We start from the raw sequence: 20619 nt of genomic DNA on the forward strand, positions 1-20619 counted from the left end.
ATAATGTTTGGTGTTATCACCATCTCTCCTTGTTATTCCAATTCATTTAAGAATCCAGAAAAAAAAACAAAAACCAACAAGCTAAGAGTCGGGCTAATTGGTCCTTGCTTACGCTCGTAATCCCGGCTCGAAGCATTGCGGCTAAGGCCGGAAATTGCCGAAGGTAGCTCGGCAATAATTGGAAATGCGCTGGCTTTATTCGGGCTCGGATGAGTGGGAAGGGAGCGTAGTGGGATAAATGCTGAAGCTACGTGGCGTGGGGACTTTTGGACTAGAGCTTGAATTAGACTTTTCCACAACTGCACGTAGGCATCCTTGTATGCTGGTTTTTCAGAAACTCACAAAAGCCAAACTGTTTCAGAGAACTTTCCCTGATGGGACTGCTGCTGCCAACTCTCCTTTAATAGATCTTTGTTGTTGTTGTTAATTGCGAAGTCGTGTCCGACCCATCGCGACCCCATGGACAACGTTCCTGTCCTCTACCATCTTCTGGAGTCCATTTAAATTCACACCTACTGCTTCAGTGATTCCATCCAGCCATCTCATTCTCTGTCGTCCCCTTCTTCTATTGCCCTCAATCTTTCCCAGCATTAGGCCCTTCTAATAGATCTTATCTGGGCTTATATGGCATGGTTTTCAGTTTCATATTGTTGTAGTGGTTGTGTTAATGTTATCATGGATGTTTCAACTTTTATTGGTTCTACATAAGCCATGGGAAGTCTGCACTGATGCCAGAGACATAGAAGTATGTTTAATTAGTACATTATGATCATCATCTCCGTATTGGGAAACAGCTGGGTACAGTGGAATGCCTAATTAAATTACACGGTGACCAATAACCTTTTCTAAATCAAACAAACAGTGACACTAGAGGAATAAATTTAAAGGGAATATGTCCTCTCTGTTGGAAGGCTTTAATATTGGAGGGAAGGGAAACTTCATGTGGTCTTACATTTTTAATCCTCGTTAGAGATGTATTTATTTGATTTCCATAGCCGCCCATCTCAGTAAATGACTCTGGACAGCTCACAATTCAAAATCATGGTACAATTAAAATCTTTAAAACATTTTAAATCAATAAAAACAGTAAAAACTATTAAAACAAAAACATTAAAATGTCTAATTCAAGTATATACGAAGTAAGACATGTAGCCTATTAACAATATAGCCAGGAGCCAATATGGCCTATGTTTTACCCCAGCCTTGGGAGCATACTGTAGGTAGCCCTTTAAAGATTTACGGAAGACTTAAGAAGGTTGGGGCTATTCTAATTTCCGATGGGAGGATGTTCCACAGAGCAGGGGCTGCTGCAGAAAAAGTTTGTCTTCTAGTCCCGCTCAGTCGACATTCTGTAGCTGACAGAATGCTCATTCTATTTGATCTCGTTGGAGGGTAGAAACTTTGGAAAAAAGGCGATCCCTCAGGTACCCTGGTCCGCAGCCACATAGGACTTTGTAGGTGACCACCAGCACCCTGAATTGCACCAGAAACCCACTGGTAACCAGCGAAACTCATGCAGGAGTTGTGTTACCTGTGCCATATATCGTACCTGTGACTACTTGTGCAGCTCCATTCTGAAGTTGAAGTTTCCTAATGGTCTTCAGTGGCCTCCAAGGGCAGATCTTGTGCTTCTCCACCCCTCTCAATGATAGTTTATTTCTCAGCTCTCTATTCTGTGTGTCTGCTAAAGTATATTGGCCCTCCAAAAGTGTTTGTGTAAACTAAGGTCTCACCTGCAGGGTTCCAAAGTGGTCAGCTTACCTGTTATTGAGGACATGTTCTCACATTGGAGCTTCTACTTGGGCCATTCTTCTGGTTAGGAAGCTGGATCAGACTGATCTGTTAGGGAACTAGTGCTTTCCAACTGAATGGAGCATGCCTTCCTTTCTGCGTACATTCTGATTTGCAGGGAACAGAGCATAATGAAGATCAAGCACATACATGGCTCTACTAGGCCTGCCACAGGCCTGCCTCCTCTCATCCAACCATGAAGCTCTGTGAGCATTTCTATCAGAGAAGACAGCCTTGTCCAGCAGTCAATATTTTGTTTCCTTTTTATGATTACTGACCTCATGGAAGATATTTCACAAGGTCAGCATTACTACTACTAGATTTGATTGCCCCCTTTTCTACCCACTTTCCCAATAGTTGCTGCAGAAACCAACGGTTTCATGTGAGGGCAGCAAGTTTGCTGATCATGTTTTCCAGATCTGGCAAAAGAACTATAACCATTTTCTACTTTCCTTCTGTCTCAAGAGTGGAAGCAGGGGCCCTTTGCAGGAAGACCCTTAAATCTTTAAGGTGACACTTTTTTTTTTTCATTTCCTGCTGAAAATCTGAGGGAAATCAAACAGCAATTGTTTGGAACTCTGCTGTTGAGTTCGGGGATAACACAAGAACCTTGCATTATTCATCCTGTTTAGTATGAAACAGATGTTTACAGAACTTAGGATGCAAGTTTTTTTTCTGAGTAATTCTTCCAACTTCAAGGCTTTTTCTTTGCTTATTGCAAAAAGTCTGATGGACTTAAGCAAATTGTGCAGTTCAGGACATATTTACTTTGGAGAAAGTGTGATAAGAATGCAGTGTATTTAACCTACAGGTTTATAGTTTTGAGTGTTGTTATCTGTAATTCTGTGCTAGGCAATCCTAAACTATAATCATTTGGAAGAATTAATTTTATCAGTCCCTTTTATATGAACAATTTAAAGAAACTTCATGTATGAATTTAGATTGGTTACCTCCCAAATTTAGAGAGGATTAGTTTAATAGCCATTTATTTCTGATGCACTATTGAGAACTCTGAGCTTGTTTAATCCCCATGGGAGCAGATTACATGATGTGTATAAAGTAATTTGGATTTCTAATTTGGTCAGTAAACATTTACAGAGTAATTTCAAGAAAGGCTCAGTATCAGAGCTCCTGAGGAAACAAGTGCTCTGCTGTTTACAGACCAGCAGGTGAAAGTCTCTATGGCAGTGTTTCTCAACCTTGACAATTTTAAGGCATGTGGACTTCAACTCTTAGAATTCCACAGCCAGCATTGCTGGCTGTGGAATTCTGGGAGTTGAAGTCCACGTGCCTTAAAATTGTCAAGGTTGAGAAACACTGCTCTATGGAGAGGCATTTCTTATTCCCTCCTGGGAACTGATTTTCCCTCCAAGTGATAATTGCAAGGAATAGAATCATTGGAAATAATTTATGCCCTCTTGCTAGCTTGTTTAGAATTTTCCTTGAATGGAGAGGCCCAGGTAAAAGAAACCAGGGGTGAACTTGAAAAGATTCTTTCAAAAAGAAGGAATCACTGCAACATGCCAGACAACTGCTTAAGCTTCTTAATCTTTCTATCTCCCAATTATTATTAAAGGGGCTGTAGACAAGGGATAGTTTCTGATACCCAAGAGTGAAGTTGTGTCTCCAAACACAAAGAAATCTGTTTGGGTTTGTGGTCTTTCGGATAGGTCTCTTGGATGCCAGAAGGACTGCTGCCTAAGTGGACAGAATTCATATCCTCAGCCACAGAAGATCACTAGGTGACATTGGGCCAGTCATCTCTCTCAACCCAGCCCAGCTCCTAGGATTATTGTTGTGGGGACAAACAGGAGGAGAGGGCACTACCTATGCCATCATAAGCTCATGTACAAAAGGCAGGATATATATTCAATAAATAAAAACTAAGTTTGATTTAAAGATTCGCCTTCAACTATGAGATGGTCAGCAAATAAACTAAGATAGATAGATAGATAGATAGATAGATAGATAGATAGATAGATAGATAGATAGATAGATAGATAGATAGATAGATAGATGTATTCCTGCCAAGAAAACTATCTTGGTCAGGCTGTGAAATAACAAGGAGCTGAGTGTTATGTCCCAGCCTTGCAAATGGGCTCAGGGCGTTTGCAGGCAGTCCCGGGCAGGTGCAAGCTGCCCGGGACCAGACAGGCTGTCGCCAGCGCCTGTGCGCATGCGCGGGTGCTGGTGCGGGAAAAGTAACACATTGACCCGGGAATTGCCTATATAAGAAGCTGGGAGCTTTTGGGCATTGCTGAAGCCTTCACCTGTAAGCTGAACACAGAATAAAAGAAAACCTGAGAACTACAATGCTTCTCGTGTCTGCTTTTTGTCAAGGACTCAACACTGGCGACGAAGGTGGGATGCCTTACATCGTCTGGAAAGGAAGAGGTGTAAGCTTACCCAAATGAGTCCTGAGCGGCGGAACGGAGTTGACTCGGCAGCTACCCGCCAATCCAGTGCGCATTCGGGGGTAGGCTGGCTGATAGACCCGTCTCCTGAAGATGGCAAAGGTTGGAAGGCTTTCGGAGTTCGACGTCTCACATCCAGAGCGGTGGGACTCCTACGTAGCCAGGGTGGAAAACTACCTCAAGGTGAACCAAGTGAGGGAAGATAGCTTGAAGGCTGCCACCCTGCTTTGTGTCTGCGGCCAGGACGCCTTGAAAAGACTCACCTATGGGGACTGGCATCACAGGTTGGCTGACTTTCTCCTTTCTTACCGCACCACACCGTCCACTTCTACAGGGAGAAGCCCAGCTGAACTTCGCTGGGGGCGCAAACTTACTACGAAGCTTGACCGGTTGCATCCGGACAGACTGCCTTCATCTACCTCACATCCTAGGGCACCTAGACAACTACTTGTGGGTGCCCCGGTTTGGACTCGCAATTACGGGCCTGGTCATACATGGGTCCCCGCTTCTATTTCCAGGGTCACAGGTCCTCTATCCTATGAGGTAGCCCTGGACAACGGTCGTGTCCTGCGCCGGCACATCGACCAACTCCGCCCTAGGCAGGATCTTCCAGCTGAGACTCCTGGGTCTTTTCCAGGGGGGGAGGGGGACCCTTTGGAGCAAAGGGAAGGGCATGAGCTGCTGCCCACCTCCAATGATGGAGCCACAAACGGCCCATTCCAAGATTCTGCGAGTGCCCCAAACAGGAATTCATGGGGCTTACCCAATCATCAGGCATTCACGCCTATTCCAGCCAGGGAGTCACCCCGGGGGCACAATCACTATCCATCTACACCACATAGCACTCCAGTCAGGGAGGATACCCGGGAGCGTCCCAATAAAGCATACCCCGCAAGAGAGCTGGCACATAATCCCCAGAGTTGGCCTGACCTTACCCCAAGTCCTACAGGGGGTCAAACATACAGGGAGGTGGTCGAGGAACCAAGTCCCGACCATAACACCTCTAGCCCAAATCAGGGAGTAACTGAGTTTTGGGAAGGCACAGAAACCCACACAAGCCCGGACACAGAACGGGGCTTAGGGGATGGACAGCCTCCTGACAGGTCTTGGACGGACCTAGGAGGTTCTACAGAGACGCCCAGCAGTGGCTATCACTTCAAGGGGCCCGAGGGCCTACAGCTAGGCGGGTCAACCAGGTCACAAAGTGACAGAAGCCCTGGCCTGACGAGCCCGGTGGGCAAGCAAGCAGGCCAGGCATTGGGGCACAGTCCTTGGAAGGCACCAAGGCATGATAAGGAGAACAGGCTCACGTCTCCCCTCAGTCAGGGAACACCTGTCAGAAACCCAGAGCTGAGAAGGTCACAGAGAGCAAGGAAATCTCCTAAGTACTTAGAGGATTACATAACATTGCTGGCTAAACAAAAGCCAGTAAACAGTAGGAGCACTGGGGAGTAGAACACTGCATCAAGAAATAATTGTATGTTGGTAGTAGTCTTAGCCCGGGGGAAAGGGGTGTTATGTCCCGAGCCTTGCAAACGGGCTCGGGGCGTTTGCAGGCAGTCCCGGGCAGGTGCAAGCTGCCCGGGACCAGACAGGCTGTCGCCAGCGCCTGTGCGCATGCGCGGGTGCTGGCGCGGGAAAAGTAACACATTGACCCGGGAATTGCCTATATAAGAAGCTGGGAGCTTTTGGGCGTTGCTGAAGCCTTCACCTGTAAGCTGAACACAGAATAAAAGAAAACCTGAGAACTACAACTGCTTCTCGTGTCTGCTTTTCACCAAGGACTCAACACTGAGGTTGTCTCAGAAGGTACTTGACATTGCATTCAGTATTTTCCTGCTTCTGTCCTATTAAATCAAATGGAAGTAGCAACATTTGGTCTTGGGAACACATTAGCCCAAATAGCTTGTTCTGCAGTGTATGAGCCTAGCTCTAGGACAGAAGGGGACAGCAGGGTGCCAGCAAAGATTTGTATTGTCATTCCTCAGACTCCCTCATCCATCTGATTTAATTGTTATAAGATCTTTTTAATTAAAAAAGGAATGAAGGATCAGAAATCTGGGATGGGCACAGCAAAGCACCTGGCATATGGGAGGCCTGTTATATCTTAAAAGATAAAAAATGTTGGGTGGCTACAGCCCAGTGCATTATTTGGAAGTATATGTTTGACCAGAAAAAAGGATAAAACTATATAAGAAGAGGTGACAGGGAGCAGCTTCATTACCGTAGTTTGCCTTCTAAAGCAGGGGTGTCCAACCTTGGCAACTTTAAGACTGTGGACTTCAATTCCCAGAATTCCCTAGTCAGCATGAAGCATGAATTGAAGTCCACAGGTCTTAGAAGTTTCCAAGGATGGTTACCCCTGCTTTTGTGACTGGCCTTATGACTGGGCAGCCCTCCCCAATGGCAGCTCTTCTATGAGAGTGCAGATGACACACAAAACTAAAAAAAGAGTCACCCACCCCTTACTCTCAAGAAATTGCATATTCCACAAACAGTATAACTTCTTATCTTGCAATAGCACCTCACTGCTATAAGGATTGTGGTTAAAAGAAAGAATGCATTCTAAAAAGATTTCATTCATTTTCATAACCCAGTTGGAATATGATTCCTGATAACTTCATGGACATGTCCATGGACTTCTCATCTTAACAATACAGAATCTATTTGCTTAACGATCAGTCAGTAACACATCATTCCAGTTCATATTAAAACTGTAATCTTTAATTCTTGCAAAGGTTCATATTTTTCCCCTTAACTGAAGACTTTCCTGACAGCATGAATTCATTAAAGGATTAACTGATACCTTAACTCTTGTATAAGCAACAAGTAGGTTTATTGCTGTCCTGTTGATATATGGCAATTATGTTGAATCATACTAACACTGGGCATGTCATTTTCCTTCTTTTATAATTGGGGTGGATTGGAAACCTTCAATTAATTGATATTAATAAACAAAATAATGTCTGCTCCACACCCACAGAAAAGTTGATGGAAGATTTATTTATCTAGTAACAACAGAATGATTATTTAGCAAGAGAAGAAATATGATATGAAGTGTATCAGTATGGAGGAAGAGAGCAATTACAACTTAGGCCCCAATTTTACTGACCAGAAATTTCCCTTCCCCATGATGTCCATGAAAATCCTTGTTTGTGGGTTAAGGGCCCATCAGAAAGACATGGGAAAAGACAATGTTGTTATAGCTTGTAGAAACACCAACTGCACTTGGATGACTGAGAGACTTGAACGACATTTTCATGACCACTTGTACATATAACTTAGTCACAATGATCTGTTAATCAAAAGCATTATATTTATTTTTTATATTTGTGATCTCATTAAAATCCCAAAACAGGAAGTAAATACATCTTCAATCTATTTCTGCCTGTGGTAAGTATAATTAAGCAATTCATTTATATTAAAAGTATTGTATAGTACATGCACAATAATAATTTTAGAAGTGTAATCATTGGCTGCTCATATGTTGCAAATTGACTGAGAGCAGTGAGATTATGTTGTCATTCTAAACACTGTCAATATTACTTTCAGAGAACTGAAAACTGAGGTATGCAAAAGTGGAATGAGATAAATTTGGCTATTCCTCTTAGTTGCAGAAAGTTGACATCAACAACCACCTTTGTTTTCATATCTCTTTAAATGACACAAGGGTTATGTGGTGTGGGTGTGTATGTATATTTCCAAGATGGATTTAAAATATACATTCATTCCTAGGAAGAACATATACAATACAGAGTGCTCAATAGGCCAACCTATAAATCCAGTAAAATTCAGGATTTAGGCTCTTATGGTAACATAGTCTCACTGCAAAAACACACTTAGTAATTTCAGAAACAGTTTAAACGTAACATCTTATTTCCCCTCCTATATCATGATCAAATACTCATAAAAGGAAGTCTAGTACTATAATTCTAAGTGCTATTGGCAGACCCTCACATTTATATTTGGTTAAAGTTCCTCAGGAAAGGTGTCCTGTCAAACTGACATCTCCCTTACTGTAGTAAAAGTATCTTATAAAGATAGCTTCTGGTTAATAGGTCACCATCAAATAGTAACATTGAAAATATGAAGTCTCAATATTGAAAGTTGAATACATGCGATATTCTCTAATTACATAGACCTAGTTGTGTGCACCAGAGATAGCTGTGTCTCAAACACCATAATAAACCAGAATCCACATCATATAAATATATACAGAGATATATATGCAGAGTTTCATAGGAAATGTAACTTTTACTGTGGTGTTATAAATATGTAATACCACAGTTATTTCAGATAATGAGCCTTAAATTATTTCATTATGAGAAATTCACAGTAGGAGGAGGCAGTTGTTTGCTTTTTTCTTTTCTTTTCTTGCTACCTTCTCCTTTAGAAAAAAAAGATTGTTTTTGTAAACGTCTTCAAAGATATAATTCTATCAATATACCTTTAAAATTTATTCATAATGGTAAATTAATAACCAACATGAATAAAGTATATCATAACACAATAACACTTTTCAGATAAAACAGATATTTATTAAAAGAATGTCCTTTATAAATAATTTGTCTTGCATTTTAAACTACATTTTCATACACAACAATATTTAAAAGTGCTGAGTATGGTAGGATAGTCAGCAAACGCCAGTGTAAACAGACCTTTTATTTTTCCTGCTTTGCAGAATTTTCTCTTGCTTTTTTGCCTTTTTTTTAAAATCCCATTTTGTCAAACACTACAACAGTTAAAAGAGTTGCATAGGGAATAAAGAATAGCCCTTTTTTTGTTTACAAAAGTCTTGTCTCCTGAATTCTGTATAAATTACAAAACCAAAAGATCTTAAGAAATGGTTAGCTAAATTGTCCACATCTCCCCCACCACGCCTCTTAAGCTTACAGATTTCAAGTATTGTATGTAAAGTAATAAGTATATTCCCAAACATACTTCTGCCCTTTGACACATGTTCAATAAATTAAATATGAAGAGGTAGTGAAAGAGAAAAAGAATGAATCCCTTCCAAAATAAATGAATGGCATAATTACTGGCAACAAAGGACTTTTACTGACACTAGATGGTCAAGAGATTCCAGTATTGTGAAAGCATGTGGGGGGGAGGGGCACTGCTGGCACAGATGCTTAGGACTAGAATGAACAATCCAGTGCTTAATGTCATCTTATATATTACTTTCTTTGGCCACTGCAACCTCAGAGGGCAAAATTCACAACTTTGCTCCAGCAAAATTTCCCCTTCAATGAATGAGACTCGGCATGCTTAGTGAATACATCCACATTATGATGTAGATGAACTCAGGAATAATTTGCAGACAAGCAGCTAACATTAAATAACTTGATTCTATTTGTTTAACACCATATCTTCATCATTAACAGCAACAAGAAGTTAACTTCAGGGAGAAGTTTATAGAATGTCTCCAAGCATCAAATCTGGAGTTCATAATAATACCTTCAATATGTATCTGTTTTGTGGCACCTTAACAATTCTTCAAAGAAAATCTCAAGACTGAATATTAAAATGAACAAGTTCTAAGACAGGGGTTTTTTTGGTTGTTTTGCTTAGAAATTTGCTATTTCTTTTTAAAGATGCAAGCAGTTATGGAAATTGGGATTTTTTTTTAAAAAAAAGTCAGGTAACTACAAAACTGAACTAGCAGCAAAGGAAAGGATTTCCAAGGGACTTTTCAATTGCACATTTGCAGTAAATGGGAGTTTCACAAGAGAAAAACTGATCTTGGCTAAATCCACATTCATTATAGCAGTGTTTCTCAACCTTGACAATTTTAAGGCATGTGGACTTCAACTCCCAGAATTCCACAGCCAGCATTGCTGGCTGTGGAATTCTGAGAGTTGAAGTCCACATCCCTTAAAATTGTCAAGGTTGAGAAACACTGCATTATAGGATGGCTTGTGCAAAAGACTGACCCTGGCAAATTAAATTCAAGGTAAATAGAGGACACCATACTGTCTTCATTTTTACTAGTCCTTAGAAAGATGTTTCTTTAAAAAGAAAAAGAAAAAAAGAACAACTCTTGCCACTATTTTTGCACTAGTAGATTTGAATTTAACATTTATTAAATCTCCACAGCACTGGTCCATAAATGAACCTTTTAAAATTAGGAACGCCAGAAGATTTCTTAGCTTTTCCTTTAAAAAACATAATTTTTTCTTTCCACAGGACAGAACTTTTAAGAAAAGCAAATGTATAGACAAATGCTAGTCTCCAGTGCTGACCAAAATGCTACATTTATACATTTTAAAAAAATTATAAATTAAAAACATATTTTTTCTAGAGTTGATTCTAGAATGGAATGGAAGATTTTTTTTGTTTCTTTTCTTTTGTGAATTACATAACATTACACAACAATTTTAGATAACTGGATAGCCAGTCTTTAATAAATCCATTACAGTATCTGATATCTGAAATGTACATTGATTATCTGTTTTTATAACAATTATAAACAATGTCAGTTTATAGAGAGTGTGTCTCTCCATTTGATTTCTTACATATAACTTGTGCTTTGATGTTTGTTGTTAGTTTTGACATTTCTGTAATGAAAGTACCACAATTCTGGCAGTTAATAACCAGAGGAATCCTCTGTTTTGAATTTTAAATAAATGATGATAAATAACATTCGCTTCTTGCTGTTTTTCTTATATAGAAATGTTGTCTGTCTTATATAGCAACAGATTTTTCTCCACAGAACATGGGGAATAACATTGCTAAACCCAAGTCAGATTGTTCTCTGGTTCACTCCAACAATCCCTATGCGTGTGTACCATAAAACCATATTGCACACAATATTCTTAAATATAGATATAATTTATGTTGTTGGATTAAATATTGCAACAACTAAGTGATAAAGTGAAGCAGTTTTGCTTTGCACATGCAGTGTGAGGATACACAAGGAAACTCTTCATTAAAATGACAAGAACATCATTGCAATCTTAACTGCAGGTGTAAAAGTGTGTGGCTAAGTCTGATTTGGCAAATCCCTCCCTTCCAAAATCAAGAATGATAGACCTTGATAAATGTAGATAAAGACCTTTGCGTGTATTTGTTTGCTTCACAGTAGCCAGAGTAGTGCCAAACTGTAGTTCTCCAGGAACTCCAGTTCCAGATGTTATTGAACTACTAAGGTGAAGACAGATGTAATATAAAAAGAGAGCTCTCAGTTCATCCCTCAGCTCTGGATGAGCCCATCTTCCCATCAGAATCGGCAGCTGAAATGGCAGCCATGAAGAACAACGAATTGAAAAACTGGCACGCTTTCCAGTCTTGTCACTCTCCCTGCCCCAGTCCACCCAAAACAAAAGGATGGATGAACGCTAGGCCATGTATCTGTTCATTTCCTGCCTTCTTCATTTAAAAAGGAAACTCTTCTTAAAGTGCAAAATTGTTCCTGCTATTGCAGGGGAGGTTTCTTGGTGACATCATGGGGGTGGGGATGGGGCTCCACAAATCAGCACCATGCACAGCCAGCCTCTGCCTCAAGGAGCAGGACCGTTTTTTCCAGAGCTTGACTCTGGAGGGGAAGGGTACATTTTGGACTAAATGCGGTGAAGGTGCTTCCAGAGCAGCCCTGTCACTTTAAAAATGTTACGTCTGTCTTCATCCTAATAGTCCTTACCCCACCCATTTCCCCGAAAGCTAAATCAAGATTTCAAATCCCCAAATTATTTTTTAAGTCTCAGAAGTAGAGCTCCTTGTACTTTCGAGAAGAGATTTATAGATCTGAGAGTTCAAAAACCTAGGGAAAGAGTCTCTGTGCATTAATGTGTAGATTTGAAGTTGAGCATCTTCATACATTTGAGAGTTGGGGTCCAACAAATTTCTGTTGATCACCTCTCGCACCCGTGAATCTAAGCTAACCTAAGGAGGAGAAGAAAAGACAGTGAATTTTTCACCTTGAAGAACTTATGCGGGTTAATCAGCCTATTTTCAGTTTAAGTACAACTGGACTTACTGGGACTTTACCTATAAAGAATTATCTAAATAAACCAATTACAGCTGGTATGCCATACGTATTCTCCAGGGTTTTTTCCAACCAATGAAACCAAAATTAAGTCTATAAATTTAGCTTGTCTGGTTTAGAGAGATATTTGCCTTAGTGTAATGTCATTACAAACTGATGTTAAATATGATATTCTTTAGGTCCAGGACATATGTAGAAAACATATTGGCATCAAAATCAAATCACATTTGTAACTGGGAAAATGTTTATATTTGCCTTGGTACCAAATACCATATTTTAGGTTCTAAAAATTTCAGTGAAATCATAAATGAAACAAAAACAAACCTACTATTCATTTGAAGACAATGAAGCAATGATTTTGAAATGTGAAAATTAAAACAATGCTAGTTCATCTTATACAATCTTTACTAAGTGAGTTAAATCTGCTACATATGTTTAATGTCAGTGTAAGTAGTCCCAAAGATGCTTTTTCCAAAGGGAACTAGACTTTCTTGTTTTGTTTTGTTTCTGAAAGCATTTCGCTTCTCATACAAGAAGCTTCTTCAGTTCTAACAAGAAGTTTCTTGGATGAGAAGTGAAATCTTTTCAAAGAAAAAAACAAGAAAGTCTAGTTCCCTTTGGAAAAAGCACGTTGGGATAACAATGGCCTGGATAATTGAGAATCTATAAAGACATCAGTGTAGGTAATTAATGCTATGCTACAGTAAACAAAGAACAAAGTAATTTCTTAATGGATGCTAGAAGAAATTATATTAAAAATGTAAGCCTGCACTCCTAAACACTTTTACTATAGAATAAATTCATCTGAATTGTTTGGATCCAGAGGTTCCTGTCACGAGTAGAAAAAAATCAACAGTGCCTCCTGTGGGAAGAAATGGAAGGATGAGAAATTATGTTTTCTGGGGATATAAAGGCAGATGGGGGAAGGATTAGCTGAAAATTGCTTTATCGTTATAGTTTTGCTCATGGAAACTCTGGATCCATTGCAAAGATCCTACCATAGACATATGAAATACACACACACACACACACACTTCCATAATTGAAGGTAGATTAGAACTTTAGCTTAACATCTAGGATTACCCCAACAGTTTATTCATTATACCACCCTTCTATCCATCATATGGGTCACATTTTTTCACAGATTTCTGGTGGCGAGAATGTTCTAAATTTATCACACTGTACATGCAAACAGACCGTTGTGTACATCCAATATTCTTTGGTGGATTTTTAAAGACTACCTCTTTTGGCGATAGTATAGAGATGTAGTCTTCGTATATAAGTCTGGCTTTTTCTTCAATAGCATCCTTGTTCTGTTCTTTTTTCAGATCTTCACATGCTAACCAGAATAGGAGGTTCTCTTCGCTATACTCTGTTCGAAGAAATTCTCTGAAAATATTCCTACCGGCTGGTGTTTTCATCATCCTGTCAAAATTCTGAGCCCAAGACAGAATTTCATCAGCGGTGGGATTTTGGCTGCAAAAAAATAACCATCAGTGTAGACAATACCCCAAAGTGTCAGACTAATACAAATATGATCACACAGTGGTTTGATTTGCAGTTGGTCTTATATTGTTTAATGGGATTTATCCCAATGAAATAGACACAGTTTTGAAACCCGAGTCCTGAAGATGGCCACATTGTTTAAGTCAGTTACAACTAACTTGTTTCTCTAGAATTCATATCTCCTGGGCCACTCTGTGTAGTCCAGGGGTCTTCAAACTTGGTCCTCCTTTTATGACTTGTGGTCTTCAACTCCCAGAATTCCTCAGCCAGCATGCCTGGCTGAGGCATTCTGGGAGTTGAAGTCCACAAGTCATAAAAGGACCAAGTTTGAAGACCCCTGGTGCAGTCTATAACCTCACTGAATGCTGTTTATTTTCCATTGGACTTTGTTTAACAATAATATAGGCTGAAATGTCTTCCAATTTCCCCTAAGAATTTTTCCCTAAACGTTTATTTGTGAAGCATCCTGCTGTCTCTTATTCAGGAGTTCAGGCCTTCCAAGCACTCCTTCTTCCTATTCCCCCCACCCCCAACAAGAATCACCCTGTGAGAGGTAGATTGGGCTGGCCCAAAGGCACAAGAGAATTTCTGAGGCTGAGGATGCACTAAACTCTACATCTCCCTATTGCCAATCTAACATCTTCACCACTATATCTCACTATCCTTTCAAATTCAATTTTTTTTAATTGGAATTTTGAGTTTACTGACTAGAGTATGTTGGTACTGTTCTTTAAATTTTTTTATCCCTTATTAGTTAGCATTCTATCATTTTGCAACTTGTCTTACTTTCAAAAATCCAAGACATTGCTGCCTGCTAATGTGTTTCTTTGGGATTTAATAGGCACGGGAAGTCAGGAAAACAGCACTGGAAGATGTTATGTCAAAATGCAGGACATGAATTCATACCTGAACCATCTTCTAACTTTCCTTTGAAGAAGCTCTGAAAGTGATTTCTCTTTCTTCCAATTGGATTCAAAATTAATAGACTGTGCAGGAAAGGTGCTCCACATGGTGTGAATTATGAGTCAAAGCCCACCAAAATAAATTTGCATCTAATCAATGAAATTGCTACTGCATCAGTAGCAATGTTCAAGTCTAATCACAAGTTCTCTTTCAAGATTGGCACCAATCAAATATTATAAGGCTGCTTGGAATGGGTAACTTTTTACCTCGTGGGTTGGCTTTTACTTCTTTTCAGCAAGAATATGTGGTAGAAACAGTTGGCAGAGAAAGAAAGAAAAAAAGGAAGGAAGGAAGGAAGGAAGGAAAGAAAGGAAGGAAGGAAGGAAGGAAGGAAGGAAGGAAGGAAGGAAAGAAAGGAAGGAAAGAAGGAAGTAGCAATAGCAATAACATTTAGACTTATATAGAGAAAGAGAAATCCCAGTGAGCAACCAAAAACACTTGTTAAACAATGAATATTTAACATGCACCTGTTTCTTTTTTATATTTTTGTCAGCATCCTCATAGTTCTCTTTTATTTCGACCTACTGGCTTGAATGATACTCAATTGGCATATATTTCTTTTGAAATGAACAATTCTAGATGTTTCCAGAATGCAGAGGAGGAAACAGGAAGAGAGCCACCACTTCATCCTCAAATTAACCACAGTTCCCTCAGTTTGGACTATGACTGGAATACTATTTAAAACATTATTGTGCAACAGACACCTGAAACCCTATTCAGATTAGCTTTAACACCCATAATGGAAACAGTGAAAATGAACCGATGCGTGCTTCAAGAGTACTTGAAAAGTTGTACCCAGTCTATAAATCATATCTATGCAACTATGCAACATGGCTTAGTTCATACTGTATTGTGTAGTTTATAGATTCACTGATCCTTTCTGACTACCATTTGTCCTGAGAGAGATCTACTATGGACCTGCTACCAAGAAAGTCCTGGATTAATTCCCAACTGAATTCATGATGGAATGATAAGAAATTCCTTAATGCCAAATGCTTCAATCACTGTTTTTGTAACAAATATCTTTTAATGTGTTCCTCTGCTTTGGTCTGTTTATCTTGGCTTTTAATAAAAAATAAAACATCTTCCTTTTATTTAGGGAGAAAATATATCTTTTATAATTAAAAGAAGTGGAAAGATTTATGGTGTACAATAGATTTACTCTATGTGTGTTTGATATAACATTTGCCATATATATTTATAAACACATGGATGTTCATGTTTTTTTAATCAATTTTATCCAAATATGGAGTGCAAATCTTTAAATAAATAATTATGGTTACTTTGGCACTTTAATTTTTGTTTATTTTGATTATCGGCACCTTCTGGCAATTATTGCTATCATTGGTTAGCAGTGGAATTATCAGGGAATAAAAAGAAATCACAGATCAATTGATAGGGACAGGTGACCTTAAAGATATATAAAAACAATCACTATTTATTCCATTGGAAGTAAATTTGTATGCTTTGTTTCTGTCAGACTTTATAATGGCAAAATGACATCAAAGCACACCATTATTTATTATTCCCTGATGAGTTTCTGAATTTGGATGCTTTTATGAATTAGACTTTGCTGTTGTATAGTCTACTGGCTTCATGGTTCCCAGATCAAAAATCTATCCAAAAACATCTTTTCAAAAGTATGCTAATTGATACTGTGTACAAATAGCTGCAGATATATCTTTTATATAAATTGGAGGGCATTTATATTTTAAAAGCCAAACTTTGAAGAATTTAAGTGTCAAAGGACAAGCAGGACATTTTATGTTTTTTTAAATAAACATTTCTTCAGAAATAGGTATTTGTATAAATTAGAAAAATGTGTGCAAAATCTCTATAGAAGATGCAAATGATTCTTTTTTTTTTTTTACACTAAAAGCATTCTAAGAAAAAAAACCTGAAGCTCAAATACTCTTCTGATAAACTGGCAATAAAGAAGACAGAATTATTGTTGTTCAGTCATAAAATCGTGTCTAACTCTTTGCAACCCCATGGACCATAGCACATCAAGCCCCCTTGGCCTCCACTGTCTCCCAACATTTGCCCAAATTCATGTTTGTTGCGTTGATGATAGTATCTAACTATCTCTTCCTCTGACACCCACTTCTTCTTTAGTTAGCAATTTATGCTGTAGTATGCAGCCCAGAAAAATGTCTCACAGTAGTAGGTGGCAATAATTGCCCAACTTTTGTTTTGATTTAGAAACTAAACAGAGTTGACTCTGGTTCATACTTGGATGGGAGATTACAATGGAATTCTAGGCATGTAACTTAAACTGGGCAGTTTAAAAAAGAATAACCTAAAATAAGGCATGTTGTTGCTGTCAAGAAATTAGCAAGGATGCACCTTTATAGTCAAGCTTGATTTGATTATGTATATATTTGATTATGCATATATTTGATTATATATATATATATGTAGGTCTTTGGTTATTCGGGTTTTCTCCCGCGTAAAATTGGAAGTGTCTTGGCAATGTTTCGATGAAGTCCCATTCGTCATCTTCAGGCTGGTGTTTTCGGCTTCGTGCTTCTGGGAGCAATGTGTGATCGTAGCTGTTCACTTCCTACGATCACACATTGCTCCTAGAAGCACGAAGCCAAAAACACCAGCCTGAAGATGACGAATGGGACTTCCGTCAAAATGTCGCCAGGACACTTCCAATTTTACGCGGGAGAAAACCCGAATAACCAAAGACATACATACAAACACCCACGAAAACCTCGGAAAACATGTATGTATGTATGTATGTATGTATGTATGTATGTATGTATGTATATGTCTCTCTGTGTATATGAATTTTAAAATGTATATTACCATCTATTTGTGTGGAGAAATACATTATCCAAATAGTATAAATAAAGAATCAAAAAATGAAGCCTTGGCAGTAGATAACAGGGAACTGCTTTGAAAAGTAGATACTGTATTGCAGAAACATACTTTGACCACAGGATGGCACTGTGATGAAGTGCAAAATCAGAGAAAACTAGTAATGAAAATTATAAACACAGAACAATTTCACTTTAAGAAGAGTGGCTTTGAAAAAGCACCTACCATTGAAAATATATCACAGGAATATTAATATTGCTAAATATGGCAGAATTATGCCAATGAACACAAATTAGAAGTGAATGCATTAAAATGAGAATTGTTATAATTTAATGGAGGAAATAATGAGTAATTCTCTGTCTGAGAAGAAAATGTTGAGATGTTTTTTGCTACAAGAGTGATATAAGTGCTTCCTGCCTTCCAAAAATTCCACCTGAAAAACTCATAGGTTCCATTAAATAAAATCTCTGTGAATTTTAAACATTGCCTCCATTCTTGTTGGTATATTTTAAAGTAAGCTATTTAACAAAAATAGTATGTACAGTATATATGTCCTCTTCTATGCCTTAATCGCTCTTTTATTGTTATGGAAGAAAAGCTTATTCTGGTTTGGTACATTTTGGTTACATAAGGTAATTTATTATTGGCCCTCCCATTTTTAAAAGTATATCACTTTATACTTTAAAGTGTATTTTAGAGTGTATTTTAAAACATATCTTTAAAGAACAAGGCAAGCAAATGAAAAACCTAGATTCCTGGTTGCAATTTTATGTAACTTTTTCTTATGTATGTATATGCATAGGAATTTTTCTGTGAACTTAAGATCAGATAAGGCATTCAGCCATTCCTCATTTAGAACAACTTCAGGTAGTGACCATTTGCAAACAGATATACTGTAGATTACTGTCTACATAGTAATAAAAAAACCATTTTTAACCAGGCCTGATCAGTTTCAGGCAGCAGTGGGAGGCAGGAATGTTCTAATCAACTAATTAAGGTCAGAGAGCTCAGTTTAACTTCCCATTATCATTTATTAGGAAAGCACTTTGCTGTGGAGAAAAGCAGCTCAGGAAGAGAGACTGTAGTTGATGTAAGCAAGCTCTCCTCCTTCTGAGGGAGCAAAAAATGGGGAATAAACAGGTGAGGCACAGGACAAGATCCCATGTGGTTATTGTCCATTCAGGTAAAATTGAGAGAACTTTATCTGAATGAGACAATAGCAATCTGGGATTTTCGCAGCATCTCTCTCTCTCTCTCTCTCTCTCTCCTCTCCCTCTCTCCCTTTCTCTCTCTCCTCTTCCCCCTCTCTCCCTCTCTCCCTCTCCTTTTTCTCTCCCTTTCTCTCTCCCTCTCTCTTCTCTTCCCCCCCCTCTCTCTTTCCCTCTCTGTCTCTCCCTTTCTGTCATATGTTCACTAATCACCATTTCACTTAAAAACTGAATAGTCGCTAAACAAGGAGAGAGTGTGTAAGAATGAACCTCAGCAATTTTCTCAGAGAATACAAATGAAAAACTTACCACTCTTCAATGACCTGGATGCTCTCCAGTTTGCTACTGTGTGTTGGTCTTCCTGTGCTGTCCCCTCTATCTTCATTCCTAACAGTGAGGCTGCAATGTAGTACAACACTTTATTTTGTCTAGAGAAAATTAATGTAAAGTAATGAATGTAAAACATATATAACAAGCCCGAGCTTTAAGAGAAATGGCAGAATTAAGGTGAGACTTTCCTGTTAGCAAGTACAAGCCAAGGGTTGACTATCCCATAAGGGGGTTGCCTGGTTTTGCAAGACTCCCATTCAGAGTATGTTCTCAACTGACATATGGTCAAGAGAAGGAGAATATGTCTTTTTATAAAAAAATAAGTATAATTTCCATAACATTTCGTTCAATAGGGTAATTAAATCACTCCAATACACCTTTCTATCTGTATTAAGTAAAATCACATGCATAGAAACATATTGAGAAATAAAAAGTATAGGTATTTTATTATGCTCTAATTCAAGACTGGGTAGAAGAATTAAAAACCATTACATAAATTCTAAGTGAGGCATTTATTTTTTTGCATATTTTAATAGCTTTAATTTAGCAGTGCTATTAGTCAGTTCATAGCTCCTCTGTTGCAGTGGCACTGGTTGTTAATTTCCAAAAATTGAAGTCATAACATTTTCCTTTCCTTTTTTATGAAAGGGACTTGGATTTTTTTTCAATTAGAGCTGATCTGAGCCTCTGCTTAATTCCCATACTTTACATACCTTACATTTCCTAATTTGTATTTTTATATGGCAAGCACATCTAACATAAGGAAATGACAAACACCATTTAAGACACGATTCATTTATTCCTGTGCTGTACCATTAATTCTCTTACACATTCTGGGAACCCCATAATTCAGGGAAGAGGGGAGACATGAGGATCCTGGAGGCAGAATAGGAAACTAGCTGCTTCAGAGTTGTAGTATTAATCCTGAAAAATTGTCTTCAGTGTATGCTATGGTGGATCTGGAAGTCAACTGTTTCTGTGTTGAAAATTTGCTGAAAAGATCCCTTACTGGCACAAATGTCATGTTTGGCTTCCCACTAATATGCCAAGACTAGAGCAGAAAACTCACATTGTAGAAGAATAAAGTAAAGAACAAACCAGTTGAGATCACAGAATGCCAACCACACATAATGTAAAATAAGTGTTGAGGTCCACATCACGACGAAACTGTGCCCACCCCATTGCCGGCAATGGGGAAAAAGTTGCGATACGTCGTGGGTTTGACATGCCTGGTCTAAACTGTCTTATTCCTCAATGTCAAATGCAAAAGTTCTGTTCAATATGTATCTGTAAGGGGTTAAATTACTCTCCAAAAAGGTAAGAGCAAGGGCAAAAATACAATAGCATTTCCTCAGCAGTGTAAGGAGCTTGTCATAGAATGATTGATGACATTGCCCTGAGAATTAATCAAGTTGTATATATCATTTTAAATGAATAAAACATATGCATCTAGGTGCCTGCAGGTGAGAGGATGTTTTGGCAGAATGTACTCAATATATACCATGAAAATGATGAATAGCATTTTGATCCAAAAACTTTGCCAATATAAATTTCTTTATTTTAATAATAAACTACTTCCCATTGTTAGATCTTGAGA

The 20619-nt window shown here is 38.5% G+C and overlaps 1 protein-coding gene across 4 annotated transcripts in view; it reads right to left on the reverse strand.

Moving 5' to 3' along the window:
• Positions 1-7498: 7498 nt before the first annotated feature.
• Positions 7499-20619, reverse strand: part of RGS17 (regulator of G protein signaling 17) — a 62928-nt gene continuing 49807 nt past the window's right edge. For 3 of the 4 annotated variants that reach the window (XM_039358283.1, XM_039358284.1, XM_039358281.1), the window contains exons 3-5: positions 19002-19091; positions 13431-13665; positions 7499-12086 (exon numbers count right to left, since the gene is read on the reverse strand). In XM_039358283.1, the coding sequence (XP_039214217.1) occupies positions 11898-12086; positions 13431-13665; positions 19002-19091 (514 nt within the window). In that variant the 3' untranslated portion in view covers positions 7499-11897. The remainder of the gene's footprint in view (positions 12087-13430; positions 13666-19001; positions 19092-20619) is intronic. The other variant, XM_039358282.1, reaches the window with a different exon arrangement.

This window comes from Crotalus tigris, unplaced genomic scaffold (assembly GCF_016545835.1).
Source record: "Crotalus tigris isolate CLP2741 ecotype Arizona unplaced genomic scaffold, ASM1654583v1 scf7180000019007.31208882:3723066, whole genome shotgun sequence".
Lineage (NCBI taxonomy): Eukaryota > Metazoa > Chordata > Lepidosauria > Squamata > Viperidae > Crotalus > Crotalus tigris.